This window comes from Anas platyrhynchos, chromosome 3 (genome assembly GCF_047663525.1).
Source record: "Anas platyrhynchos isolate ZD024472 breed Pekin duck chromosome 3, IASCAAS_PekinDuck_T2T, whole genome shotgun sequence".
Lineage (NCBI taxonomy): Eukaryota > Metazoa > Chordata > Aves > Anseriformes > Anatidae > Anas > Anas platyrhynchos.
Window position 1 is genome coordinate 10,138,343 of NC_092589.1, and position 14,497 is coordinate 10,152,839.

The window sequence follows — 14,497 nt, forward strand, 5'->3', positions numbered from 1 at the left end:
TCCCTGCAGATTGCTGGCGTGTGATGTGCTGAAAGATTTTTACGTAAGCTGCCAGCAGCGGTCTGTAAGTTTACTGCCTTGTAGGTTGATATAAATATGACAAAAAGAAATCAGTTTGTCTGTGGGGATGTAGAGATGTGTGATGTGTTAGTAGAATTGCAAGGCTGCTTTCCTTGTGGTTGTTCCTGGATCACATCAGTGGGCTGCAGCTGTTCTTAACCTATATTAAGTTTTGTGTCTCTTCATTATTTTTTTTTGTAGAAGACTCAATGTTATGGGAATTCTTCAATAAAGTGATTCTCTTGGGGGAAAATAAGATAATACATCATGCTAAAAAATAGCTATTGTCTTTTTGATGCCAATTTAGGAATTACTTAAATTCTGAAGTAGTAACATCTGGCTTTATTACAACTTGGAGATGCATAGGCTCATTCTTATTTTTGTTTCTCATTTGCTTGATTCAATTGTAAGCCCCATGCTTCTTACCTCATGTAGCGTATTAAATTTATCTTTAAAGTTGTTAACAGGTTTTGTTCAAGAAAAAGTTGACTTGCTAAGTTTTTGCTGTAGCATATTCTTATTTAGTCCTATTCATTACAATTGGATTTCATAATCATTACATTTTTGTTGTTTAAAAACAAATGAGGTCCAATTTGTGATCTATGGGCAAAATGCATCTTGCAGTTTTTGCATGTTCTTTATGCATTACTTGGTCTTGAATGAATAAGTATGAGATAACTCTCAATTGTATTGTGGTCGAAAGGTTTCCAGCGTGGAAGTAATGAGGCAAGGAACAGACAGACCTTCCTGTAAGCAACTGCTGAAGGATGCTGTATTGTGTGATCCTCTTGAAGATAATGTCCTAACCAGGACACTTTTCTCAGTAACTTGAGAGTTTGGCAGTGTCTGTGAAAACACTTTTTTCTTGTGCTCTCAAGAATGGCCTCCCTTTTGCTGTGTTATTGTACTATTTTAGGTCTTTCAGTTTCCTCTAAATTTATACCTGGCTTTTACTCAATCAGTTTGCAATACAAAGCTTTTTTTTTTTTTTTGGCCTTTCCATTACGCCAGTTATGTGTAGATGCAATGCCAGAGTGCCCCACTTCAAACAATTCAGTTTAAGTGAATTGTATCAATCAGGAGATACTGCCCATTTGAAGGAGCACGTAACTGAAGACTGAAGTGTAGGTTTGATGATGGAAGATTGTAAGATTTTGGGACAAGTACACACAATTCTTCTGCCATCTGATCCTGGGCTTATTCTCAGATTTCTAATGCTTACCTAGTGCTCCGGGGAGGGGGAGGGGGGGTTGGTTGGTCTTTTTTTAACTTGGAAATGACAGTGAAGGAGTAAATTTTTGTTCTGTTTTCTGATATATTAGCAGTTTTTGAGAAATGGTACTTGAAAACTCATTTTGTCATGAAGGGGAAGGGTATAATTGTGTGACGAGTAATCGGAAAGAAAGATTCTTGGAGAAGGTCGCTGTGGTAATTGGGGCTCAAAGCGGTGGCAAGAACAAGAAGCAAGTCAGCGAGCAGCTCCAAGGCATGGCGCTAGCCCTGCCTGTGTGTGTTCGTGCAGCCATGTGCCCACGCCAGCCAGTGCTCCCAACGCAGAGCTTTGGGAAGCACGGAGATGAGGCACGCAGCAGGCCGCACTGCAGCCAGTGTGGGTTGGATTTAGTTATTCTTTCTTTGTGCCAGATCTAGGCTGGCTTCATCCAGAGTCACTCAGTTTCCTCTGTTTTGGGCTTGTTCATGCTTCCAGAAAACGGAATGTTATCCATGGAGACTGAGCTGCCTTTGTCTGAAGCCAGCTTAGGCCTCATGTCTTACCAGCTCCAGCTCTCTGCCGTGAGAAAGCAGTTAGGTGCTTTCCAGCCCTAAATCTCCTCTGGAAGCTGCAGGGGTGTATTTAAGTAGCTCTGCACCTAAGCTAGTAAGTCCAACTGGATTATAGCTGATTGTTGTATGGAGCCAGCACAGTGCTTGCAACCTTGTGGTTAATGAGAAATTAGCTAGAAACATATAAGGATATTTGGGAATTGACTTCATTCGGCTTCTCTCTATATATTCTGGTGTCCAATGAGGTTTTAGGCCCTGGTACGCTCTGAAGTTGCAGGTCTGATCAAATTGCAGTCACCTAAATGTGGATGATTAAAACCATTGTCGTGTCACAGCTGTTAAATTAGTTGTGGCTTTCCTTTTTTCCTCACTGGATTACACTGCTGAGCTAAACTGGTGCTTGGTACGACCTCTTCTAGCTGGTTCATCTGCTTCCTTGGCACCAAGGGAAAAAATGTCAACAAATGAGAGGCACAGCAGCAGAATGACTTTCTTATGTATCTAGAAGGTATCGCCAATGTGTTTTCCTCTCCAAGAATACTTTAATCCAATAAGTATGTACTGCACTCTTTGACCACAGCTCTATGTCCCAAAGAACGTTACAGGAATGGATAAGAGGATGGCAGAAAAGCAGCGGGTGTGAAAGCGTTCCTACAGAGTAGCACTAATGACCAATTCATCTTCCTTTTTGGCAAGTTTCATACAGAAAGTACTGAGGCAGTAAACAGTTGCTGGCTGGCGTTTTTTAGTTTCTTAAAGACAAACCTTTGACAGTTACGGTAATTTTTATTCATAGTCCCATAAGCAGACACCATGTCAAAGTAACATAGTTGTAGGTAAACTCACTTATTCCTTTGTTGACAAAAGGCTGAATCAGATGGACTACATCATGCAGAGGAATTAACTGTGGCATTCACCAAAGATGATTTTGATTTAAAGATGTCATCTTTGTAAGATTAAACTGTTAAAAATATTTGTTGTATATAATGAGCTGTATCCAAGTATTCCTGTGAGAATGACTAGTAGGTGAATTGAGAGAGAATTGCAGGATCTGGATAAAGATGACAAGTCAGAGACAATCTTACTGTTTATTCTCTCTTTATTTAACCCTCTTTGGTCTATGACTTTGTGCAGTAAAAATTTCAGTAAGGTTGTGAGAGAAACTGCTGGCATAATTGAACTTTCTGGTGACTCAGTGTCATCCTTTTAAAAAATAATAATTAAAAAAATGTTGGATAACCTCACATGCAGCTTTTTTTTTTTGTCTGTGGTGTTAATGGCAGAGTACTTTCATAGTGCTACCTATATTTTGACTATTCCTAATCTTTATATTTCCTTAGGTTGTGGAGAGCACCTTGTCCGAACCATACTGGCCAGAGAATGTTCGTGTGCTTTGCAAACGGAAGATGCCCACCAAGCTCTCCTCGAGACTATGCAAAACAAGTTCATTGGTAAGTATCTGGTGCTAATTGCCTAAGCATTTCATTGCATTGTTTAAAATACAATTAACCCTATTAAATAAACTTAAGATGCTTATTTTTACAATTTCTGTTGAAACCCTGTGTTGCAGTTGGCTTCAAATTTAGTGTTGTATTACATCTAAAGAATGTTAAATCAAACTACAGAGGAAAAAATCTAAAGGAAAACCCTTGGAAATATCTCAATTGATATGTGAGTCATAGAATACCCGGAGAGGTTTGAAGGAAGAATTTCCTGTCTGAATCATTGGCTGTAGCATACAATTGCATGCTTTAGAATTGGTGGTTTAGCAGCATTTATAAAGATTATTCATCTCATTAACCCTTTTAAATATAGCAGACCTCAAAACCACTGCCTTTTCTAATTTAATTTCTTGGACAGACAGCTTCTAGTTTGCTATTTACATTATGAAATTGATTTATTGAAAAAGTGATGTAGACTACATTCAAGACTACTGGGGGGTAAACACATTTTTTTCTTTATATGAGAGGATTAAGTATATGTGAATGCAGATCTTGTTTTCTTCCGTCACGTTATAACCAAAATATGAACGTGAAGCTTTAAAATATCTATATGAGCTTGAACTTATGAAGATAGCATAGACTTTAATGGGAATTCTGGCATACATGTTGATTTGCATTGTCTTTATACACCTTGAAATTTTTGAAGCTTTAGTATCTACAGTTTTGACTTCCAAAATTTCTTCTGCAAAACATAGCACTTCTCATGCACTGCGTTGTAAACTTTTTTTTTATGGTATTTTAATTAGAACAAAGAGTGACATACAGATACCTCTTTGGGACCCAGGAACTATTGCCCCTGGTCTCAGTAAGAATTGTATTACAATTCCATTATTTCTGTTGATAACGTGGAATCCTTATTGAATTCTGCTTCTGACAGCATAACATTTGACTTTTTGAGGAGAAGCTACCTCCATATTAGAAGACTTCACTTAATAATATACTGCTGTGTTGCAGTCAATTCTAGATGCTATAAAAATGCAGAACAGAATAATCCTAGTATTTTCCCCAAAGAGATTATAACTGAAGCAGAACAAATGTAACTTTTTGTATTAAATTATTTATTCCAGTGCACAAAGTCAGGGATTTAATTATCCAAGAAGTCTTTAGGAAGCATGCATGTGATAGCATCACTAATTTGTAATGTCACTCTGCAGGTTCTGTATGAAGTGACCTAACTTCAGGAAAATCAGGTCTTCAGTCTCCCTACTTTCTAAAATTATTGTGCAGTTTGTTGTGGGAATACCAAAAGAAAACACAAATAGTATATATCCTCGTTTGATTTCATGTTAACACACACAGATGCATGTACACACTCAACAGCTACTGCCAGAATAGTTCTTTAATAGTACTTCACAGAAACTGTCTGATAAAAGATAATAATAATAAAAAAAAAGTTCAGGAAATTTTTAGTTGAGGTACTTGCTAACAAAAGTGCAGTTCTCTTACTGTTTGTCCTGGTAAAGGTATTTTAATGTGATCAATCAGCTTCTTTAACTCTTCTTTTTTTCCCCTTGGTTTCGGTATATTTTGCCACCAGTTTGCATAGCAGATGTTTTTGTTTTAAATGTTAACTGGCTACTATGTGATATATGAATTGTTTTCTTTGCTGAAAATGTTTGTATTGGACTTAAAAGCATATTAAATATAGCTAAGTTTTTTATTATACCTGAGACTATAAATTACAGAAAAAGAGGAGCTGGACAGACAGAGATACCAGGCTAACAGTGTGATATCTTACTGCCTTGGGAAAACAGACTAAAAACAACAGAACAGGGGAAAGTGAAAAGTATGAAAGGCAGTATCAAATTCATGCTTTTCTTGGCAAACTTGAAAAAAAAGTTTTGTAGTTCCTTTTTGTAATTTCATACCTTAATTAGTGATAGGTCTTACTTGTATTTTCAGAAACTTATCACTGCAAGTTTTTGTTATCCAACAGCAGGGATGTGTATTACCTTCTCATTGGTGCTTTGGGGAAGCATTAAAGTGAAACTTTTTTTTTTTAAAAAAAAAAAAGAAAAAAAAAAGGGATGCAGCCGTCTTTTTGTGTAAGTGAAGTGCTTCTGTGCCTTGATTACAAAGGGTAAAAAGTAGTTTGTCCTCAGCTCTCCTATGAATGAAGGGGCTGAGAAAACCTCCAAGTCCAGATACATCTTGTTGTTTACATGTAACATTGTACCAAGTTTGTAGCCAGTAGTGGAATTTTGAGGAACTTGGCAGTTCTGAAGATGGAATGCAAAGTTACGTCTTGCTAATATAATGTAAGAGCTGAAAAAATGCACTGTATGTCAAACTTTAGGTTTGTACGAAATAGGGTGGTTGTATTTTCTATTTATTTCTGTAAATTTTCGTAGAGGTTAATGTGTTATTCGTTATCTCAAGATGCATGGTATGATGCAGGATTTCATACCACTGTAAAACAATAGGTTGAAACAGCTTAATAGCCTACTTGCTAATGGCATGGATTCTTTCCTTGATAGTCTTTCTTAAAGTCCTATTTTGTGGTCATGTCAAATTTTTGCCAGAATTACAATGAACCAAGGCCAAAAAAAATTAATAGCTTTAACAAAGCAGAGCTGGAATGTTTTGTCAAAAGTCAAAATGTATGTTACTTGTATTGGAGGGAGGAACAGCTGATTTTGGCAGTTGCCATCAGATCGGTGCTTCCTGTTTACAGAACTCTTCAAATCTCCACAGAGCCCTGGGAATTGTTCCAGCAAGGGAATGCCTGGCTTAAACAGTGAGTGCTGTTTAAACAGCAGGTGATGAACAAACTAATGGCAGATGTGCTTCTCTCATCCTTGCTCAGAGCCAGCTAAGTTTGGATAATGCACAATTGATGGTTGAGCTGGAGGTGGGATAAATTGAATTTCAACTTTCTGTAAGTTGACTGGGCTTGATATCTACTGTAGAAGAATGCTAAAGGCTTGGTTCGCCATCGAAGAATGGTGTTCTGTAAACACAAATACCTTCCATACAGAAGAACAGAGGATTTTGTTACTCATCATTCCTTTCAAATGTGGCCAAGTTTGTGGAATGTAGACTTAGAGTAAATGTTTGTGTCATCTCACTGGCGGGAAATCCAGGCTTTTAACAATGGCAGTGTTACGAATTCTGCTTCAAAGTTTCTTATAAACTATTAGAAAATAACGAGCTGAAAGACATAGGTGGAATCTGATATTTGTTCTTTCCTTAGCAGAAAAGTGTTCATCTGTTCTTGAATCTTTAAGCTGTACTTCCATCCATAAATGAGCAATGTCTGCAAAAAGGTTTTAACAGAATGATAACTTTATCTTTTAGAATTTTTTTGCTGAATACCTCTCTTGGGGAAGGAGTTTGGACAGTTACAAATCACAGAGCATAAATTTCTCCATGATGAGCTGTACTTGTTGGTGGAAAAAAGCCTCATGCCACAGTTGCCAGTGACTGTTGTTACACAGGGTTATTTTTGCTATATACTGAGATGCTGCATCACTCTAAGCTTTGTAGTATCCCTTGGGGTTTGATAGCAGAGGAAGCATGCTATGGAAGCGTTATTATGCCTTCTCCACGATGCTGAGAAGAGAATGAAGTGATCCTGAAGTTTCGTGTAAAATGTTTCATCCACTGCAAGTTTGAGATTTCAGAAGTTTGTATGGGATAGTAGGACAGGTCTCTCTCTGTCCTACCTCTCTCTGTACAAAAACAAACAATAAAAAAACACCTAAAAAACTAACATGACACAGTGATGTTACACAAGGGTTTGTCCAGGCCCAGGTTGCGCTTCTCCTTATCAAGGAGATTTTTTCAATTTATCAATTGAGATTTTTTCGGACAGTTGTATCCTCAGTTATTTAATTTCTAAAACTTTTACTTGTGAAGTGTGAAGGTACAGGTCCTTTTTCCTTGCAGCTTCTTTAAAAATTCCAAACAGAAGTTTTAAACAACTTACTTATCATAAAATATGAAAATCTCTGCTTTCAAACAGCTTGTGCTTAAACATTGTACAAATAATAGCGCATGAAATTAAAAGCAGGTTTCATTTAGTGCTAAAGTATTCCTCTAATGTTTATTTAAATTGTTAGCTTGAAGGTTAGTATGATACATAGCAGAAGCAGAGTGGTGAACAGCTTTGTTTTAAAGGCGTGCTGTACAAATGCTGACAAAGTGCAGTGCCGTAGGTGAACTATGGACTGTTGGCCTGAGAAAATCTGAATTTCACTCACGTTATAGCACAAGATGCAGAAGTGTTTAGCTGGGGGATGCTGTGGCGCTTAATTTGTTACCCCGCGCCACGGCCAGCTTTTAGACCAAAGTTCTGAAGGCTTTGAAAGCTGATGTAAACAGTCAAGCTGGTAATGGTTTCTCTGCTGTGTAAGAGTATGAATGTCAGACATCTGATGAACAGCTGGCTAGTCCTTCAGCTGGTAAAGTGTAAATAAAACACTTCTTCTACTGTTAAGAAGATCTGTGCTAGACTGGATCTGTCCAGTAGCTACAAATGGGGAAAAAAGCACGGGATCAGAAATGCTCATATTGATCGTATGCTTTGGAGTAAGTCCTCTTCATCTTGGGAGCAGATTAATTTACAGGAGACGTAGAAGAAAAAATGTCCTTTATTTATAGCTGTAGTTCCTCCAGAACAACGCTGAATGTTGAGGCCAGTATTTAACACTTGTGAAATCTCTGTGCTCTGTCCCTGTTGGAGGCTGAAATGGGTCTCGGTGTTCAGCTATGGTTGTTCTTGCAGAACTTGAAGGGATCAGTGAATGGTGGAGCTGCTGTGAAGATCTGTTTGCTTATTTTAAAGAGACCGTTATTGCAGATTAATAAGGTACAAAATATATAAATAAAAACTTGGTAATGCTTTCCATCTGTTAAATAGCATGAACAGACTAGTTGAGCTTTGAAAGAGGGAAACACGTTTTGTAAGACAATCTTCTGATCGGGGGAGGTGAGATTTAAACCCAAAATATCGAGGGATGTTCTTTGTTTGGTTTTCTACACCTTCTCTCTGGTGTGGCAAGTCAGCGCTAACATTATTAGTTGACACTGTACTTCCAGTTTTGCTTTGGATTTTTCTTACCAAGTTCTTCCATGTTATGCTAGTGTAAATGGGAAGGAACAATGAGTTTCATGAGACTTAAACTGGTATTGTTAAAAGCCCTGGGTTTTTATAGCTTTGTCATTAGCAAGCTATTAGATCAAAGACAGCAATTACACTTGATTGCAATAAAAAAACAAGAATTGACTAGTGGGCATGTTTTATTTTATTTTTACAGAATTTTTAGTTTTATAGCAAGATCTATCACTCTTTTAAGAGTACGGAGAGAGCAAAATGATGTAGAAGCCTGGGAGCCAGATTACTTTTTTCTTCTAATATGAAACCTTTATGGCTTTAATATGTATTGAAGTTCTTTATTTGCAAATATTCTCTTTTTACTTAAATATAATTTAATACAATGTATATGAAAAATACCATTACCTATAGTGTTGTTTTTATGTCTGCACTATTCTTTCTTTTTCTCAATGGCTTGGCTTTTAACAGAGTGATTTTTAGAACTGAATTAATGAAATATGTTCCTAATGTTTGAAGTCATAGTATTTTTGAGAATAATCAAATCGCTTTATGTGAACATTGCATGGGTTCTATTTAGAAATAAAATATAATACTATTTTTCTATTTACAAATAAAGTACAATGCTATTTTTGTGCCAGTGTATTCAGAAACTCATTAATGGATGCACATCATTCAGCTGTCTAGAATCTTGCTTAATTAGACCTAGTCATTTGCCCTGTACGGCTGTGTTAAAGTACACCCTTTAGTGCAATCCCCAGTAAAACGTGTGCCCATCCAGAAAAATCTTTGTTTTAAAAAATATTAAATATATTTGAATTCTTTCAAAACAAATGCTCTAATTGGAAAATAATGCATTCTCTGTTTTAAAGAACGTACTGTTTGGTATGCATTTTATTTGGCTTAGAGACTGATTTTAAGGGAGGAGTAACAGTCTCACTGAACTTATTGTTGTGTAGAAAGATGTAATATTACTATAGGCAACTGATTTTACTGCCACTTTTTAGAAGCTGATTCCCCACAACTTAATAGAGTAAATTGGAGGTGCATTCTGTATTGTTGCTGGTTTTGCACTGAGATGGTTTAGCTGAAGTTGCGGATGAAATCAGTTGGAATGGATGAAGGAGCAGTCGCACAATTCATTTCTGATGACTCTGTGGAAGGCAACCTCCAGCAGAAGTGGTGTGTGTGGGGAGATTGTGAACCATCGTGATGGTTTTACAAGTGACTATGTGTTTGTGTCTTCGTTTATTATTTGTGTTTGGAGGTGAGAAGAAGGGTTGTGTTCTTGTTTCAGATGTTTTTTCTTATTTCCAGAAGGATGTTCGGTCTGCAGTTTATCATAAAATGGTGTTGAAGAATAGAAATTGGCTCTGGTTTATGCTTAAAGAAAAGAGAGAGGAGAGAGAAGTTTTCAGTAACTCATCTGAAAACACTAAATCGCAGTAATTTATTGATTTGAAACTCTGTTTTGGCTCAATTTCTATTGCTACAGCTCTGTATGATGGCTAGCTGCAACAAGAAAATCAATGTAATCTCATTTTCATTGTTGTGCAGTAGTATATTGGTCAACGTGCTGCAAATGAGGATAGCCTGTAGGTTCTGGGGTTATCTTAGATTTTGTGCACTGCTGGAGAAGTAATAGTGTGTCTCCATCTGTGGGAAGAAGATAATGCTTCCCATCTTCTTTGCTTTGCACAGCACAAACTTTTAAAACATTCCCTGTTTTAATACTGTGTTCAAATTGCCGATGACTGGTCACTCTAAGCCAGTGACTTTTACTCATCTCTGTACCAACCCAGTACTATGGTTTTGTTTACTCCTTACCAAGTTAGTGCAGGAAGACCTGGTCTCTTGGCATGCTGTTCACTGCAGTAGCCAACTTGTGTCTTTGCTCCAATTTTGCTATTCTTAAACAAGCCACCTTCCTGCTCATCTGATGTGTTTTTATGAGAACTAAAGTTAAAACTGTACTTGATCACACTTTTATCTCACACACAGCTATTGAATTAATCCTTTTTTAAAAATATCTGAAATGACAATAGAGTGGCAGTTTGCTTCAGAAAATGCTAAATTAATACATTTAATTTTATAAATGTTGAGTGTTTAGCATGGAATTCATAGCTTTTGAATCTTGTGAACTGGTAATGAAGCTTCCATGGTAGATAGTCACTGAAGGATGTAAGTTGGTTTGGAGAAACACTTGTTTATATATTTAAGGCAGTACGACAGGGAAAATGTATAAAGTAAAAAAGGAGATATGCACTTGCAGAGCTGGGATTTTCATGACTGTAGTTCTGCATGTATAGGTAGAGCATTTCTCTGGATGAAATTGTAGGCCTACATATTTGTCTCGTGTGCTTAAAGCTCCAGTTCCAAATTATTTTTAAATCCTGTTTTAAAAAAAATCATAAAACACATGCTTTGAGTACTTTTCTCATTCTGCACTCCACTGAAGAAAATAAATTAACACAGCTTAGGGAAAACAAAACAAACAAACAAACAAAAAACCTTCTAGTTGCAATGACTTTGACCATAGCATGCCTTATAGCCTAAATAACTTAAGCAATTGAGTATAAGTTTAGGTCTGCAACCCAAGTTCAGGTTAGGACATTATATTTGAAGTAGACAATTTTCTTAAGTAAAGATTAAAGGACACATCTCCTATGAAGAAAATTGCTTATCTGCTTCATTTACTTGAAGAAATCAAAACACATACTTAACCAGCATTTGGTTAATGCAATGAAAGTATGTAAAATATAAAATACATTTGATGTCTTGGAAATTGTAGAACAAAAGATTTTGATTTGAATGGTAAAACTCTTCACAACTTCTTAAGTCTTGTATTTTAGTCAACCGTGTTTTCCTGTTTTATTATCTATTATAGTATGATTGGCTGCATTCCTGGTTCACAGCGATGTGGCTGCAGTTGACAAGCAATGCCATAGCACATAGCAATAATTCTCATAGTGTTGGGTCAGATTAGACGTACCTGTTTATTAAGCATGGTACTTTTGTTATCTTCCTGCAATTTGGACATCTGTTGTAATGACCATCTTGTATCACTTCCGAATAAGGCTTCTCCTCTTGAGAATGAATGTGGTAAGACTTAAAGTTTTCCCTACAGAAAAGCTTGAAGTTGGTTCATATTGTTTTTGACAATTTGCATTAATGGAGTAATTAGAATCATAGGAATAGCTGTGGGCAAATTGAAGGGGGCTGATGAGTAGATTTGCTCTGAAGTTCTTGTGGCCAGCAAAGCCTTTTACAGTGTCTGTACATTACCGTAGTATACTAATTCATGTAAAAGAAAATAATTGAAAAGAAATATATGAAATACTTGTTGCAATTGTATATTCAAGTTTAAATTGCAATTTATTACAAATGTGTGACTATGGTCTACTTGGGCTTAAGTGCAAGAACTTGGTTAATTTTATGGCTCAAGGCATTTTAAATTGTATATAAATCATGCCATTCTTTTCACATTTAAAACTATAGGAATCTCATTTCAAATTAATAACCAAAAAAAGAATACTTAGACTTGATTCAGCTAACTTTAAAAGTTTTCCAGCTTCCGATAGAAGTTTTTTTTCTAGCATATGTCTTAAATTAACAATAGAAAAGCCACTTTAAAAAGTAGGAGATTTTTTGGCTTTTCTGCTAATATCTGTAAAACAGCAAGAAACACCATCTATAGCAGCTTGATCATGTCTTTCTACAAAGTGCTTTAAATTGGGAAGAATGAATACATTCTAAAAGTGACCCAGATTGGCTTGATTTTTTACTTATGTGGCCATCTTTATATTAATTACACTACAGAGGGAACTAAATATTGAGACGAGACATGATTATTTTTTTTTTTATCTTGACACTCAATTTTTCTTTATTATATCTTCTTTGCTCCAAGAACAAATGGTTTTGTACTCAAATGTAATTTCCAATTTTTATTTATTCAGTGTAGTTCTTTTTTGCCTTTTTGATTACTGGTAAATTGTGCCATGATTCATTTTCTTGGAATCACTGTATTTCTCCACAAGTTATTTAAAAAAAACAGAAGTTTGAATATATAAAGCAAAATTCAAAGTGCTAGTAACTGTTTTTGAGAATTGTAGTTTGAATCTGGAATGGTACTGAAGACACACAAAGCATGTAAGAAACGAATCGTAGTGTCTGTATGTTCACTAGAATCTGAGAGAAGGACTTTTGGTCGTTGACAAGCAGTCAACTTCCCAGACATAACTTTTGAGACGTGAAACCTTGTTTGTGTCTTTGCCTGCTACGGGTGAGGACCTCGGGGAGCGTCTGTGGTTTTGACAGCGACACCTTAAAAGCCTACAATTTGCTGTCACAAATATATTTCTAAAGATCATTAATGAATAATACCACTGAGAATTATAAACGAAAGAGGATAAAGAGAATAGGAATAGAGAAATTAAACAAGTTTCGGAGATATTCATCAAAATTAATAGGTTTCAAAAGCTCAACAGCTGAGCTTAATTTCTAGTTCTGCTAAGTGTATCTCAGACTGTTGAATCACTATTTTTTCCTATGCAAAAAAAGTTTCTTTGCTCTTCAGCTGTCTGTGCAACGGCAAAATACAGTGAAAAATTGTGATCCATATTATATTGATTTGCCTGAAGAACAATGTTCATGCAGTTTATCTAATGTCAGTTTTGGCAGGGGGCTTCAGGGAGGCTTACTAGGTCTTATAGAACAGTCTGAAGTTGGAGTGTTCCATGACTTAGGCTGACCATCTTTTGCTGTCTTCTCTTCTGTGAGTAGTATTTGATCTGCTATTAATGTAATGAAAACTTGTGACTCATGATAATATCACACTGTGTTCTAAATTTCAAGTTTGAGATGTTTAGATATCTATTGCTTATAGGTAAGAAAAAAAAAAAAAAAAAAAGCAGAAGCACAAGAAGGTAGTGGCATAGAAAGTTTTTCTAATTCAGAGTTTTGGAGTTTTGGGTTATTTCCTTCCAAAGATAAGAAAGGGTGTAAAGTGCTTGGGAAGTGGTGAGCATAGTTAATCACTACTTATGCTTTAAGTACTTTTCTCTTGCTTGAGTCTGGTGTTTTCCGTTCTGGTTTGAATAATGAATTTTCAAGCTTCCATTTTAAAACCGCCATGGGAATTTTCAGTGTTATCTTTGCCATTAATCCAGTACAAGACCAAGCTTTCATGAACCATCAAATCTTTTTAGAAAGCTACTCATTAGAAATGCTAGAAAAATTAAACTGATGCTTTTGTAAAAGCACTGTATGACCTGACAGTGTTTTCAACCCTTACTGATAAAATTAAAGAGGAACGTCAAATAACAAAATATCCAAGAAACTAATCCTACTGCAAATAATTCTCCACAACAATTTTGCCCAGGCTCACCTTTTCTAGCCAATGAAGATGGTGTACTTGGAGGTGTGATAGTTCTTCGGTCTTGCAGGTGTTCAGCAGAGACTGAATCGTCACAGGAAAAGCCAACTTTACTAGGTAAGAAATTTTACTCATTTTTACTTTAGGTTGGTGCTAACTCAAGGTAATAGCTGAAATAAAAATTATTGTTTGCCATAGTTTAAAAGCCACAAGTTAATACAGTTACAAAAGGTAATGTGTGTGTTAATTCAACGTTATTCTTGTATTATGCCTTGCTGGTTTGTGTTACAAGACTTCGTGTACACGAGATACTGAGTACTACTTTGTCACTCAACTTGAGCCTGATTGTATCACTCCCCAGAAAATAGCTTTTTAATGTTATATTTTTGGAGTTATTACTTGAATAGCGTGTCTTTTTGAAGAAGACTATTAAATAGCATTTAACAATTATCCTACTATTGTATTTCAACTATTTGAAAGCCAAGATGGTCTCATGCTGACTCCTGAAGCAGGACATGGAGTTGCTAAAAATAGAAAGAATGTTGCAAGTTTGATTTACAATTTTTAAATTTAAGAATGGAATAATTGTGACATTATTGATCTAGTGGAAAGTATCCCAGCACATAAATTCTACCACTAAAAAGGAGTTAAGAAAATGAAAATACAAGTCTGATTAAACAAGAACAAATAAGATCAGCTTAGCCATGAATTTCTTATGTATGG

At 36.0% G+C, this 14,497-nt stretch overlaps 1 protein-coding gene across 8 annotated transcripts in view; it reads left to right on the forward strand.

Annotated features, from left to right (window-relative positions):
• The window catches only part of TASP1 (taspase 1), an 83,497-nt gene that overhangs the window by 54,490 nt on the left and 14,510 nt on the right, over window positions 1-14,497 (forward strand). For 4 of the 8 annotated variants that reach the window (XM_038176952.2, XM_038176954.2, XM_038176953.2 and 1 more), the window contains exons 11-12: window positions 3,186-3,296; window positions 13,781-13,891. In XM_038176952.2, coding sequence (XP_038032880.1) covers window positions 3,186-3,296; window positions 13,781-13,891 — 222 coding nt within the window. The remainder of the gene's footprint in view (window positions 1-3,185; window positions 3,297-13,780; window positions 13,892-14,497) is intronic. The other 4 variants (XR_005264513.2, XM_038176958.2, XM_038176956.2 and 1 more) reach the window with 2 other exon arrangements.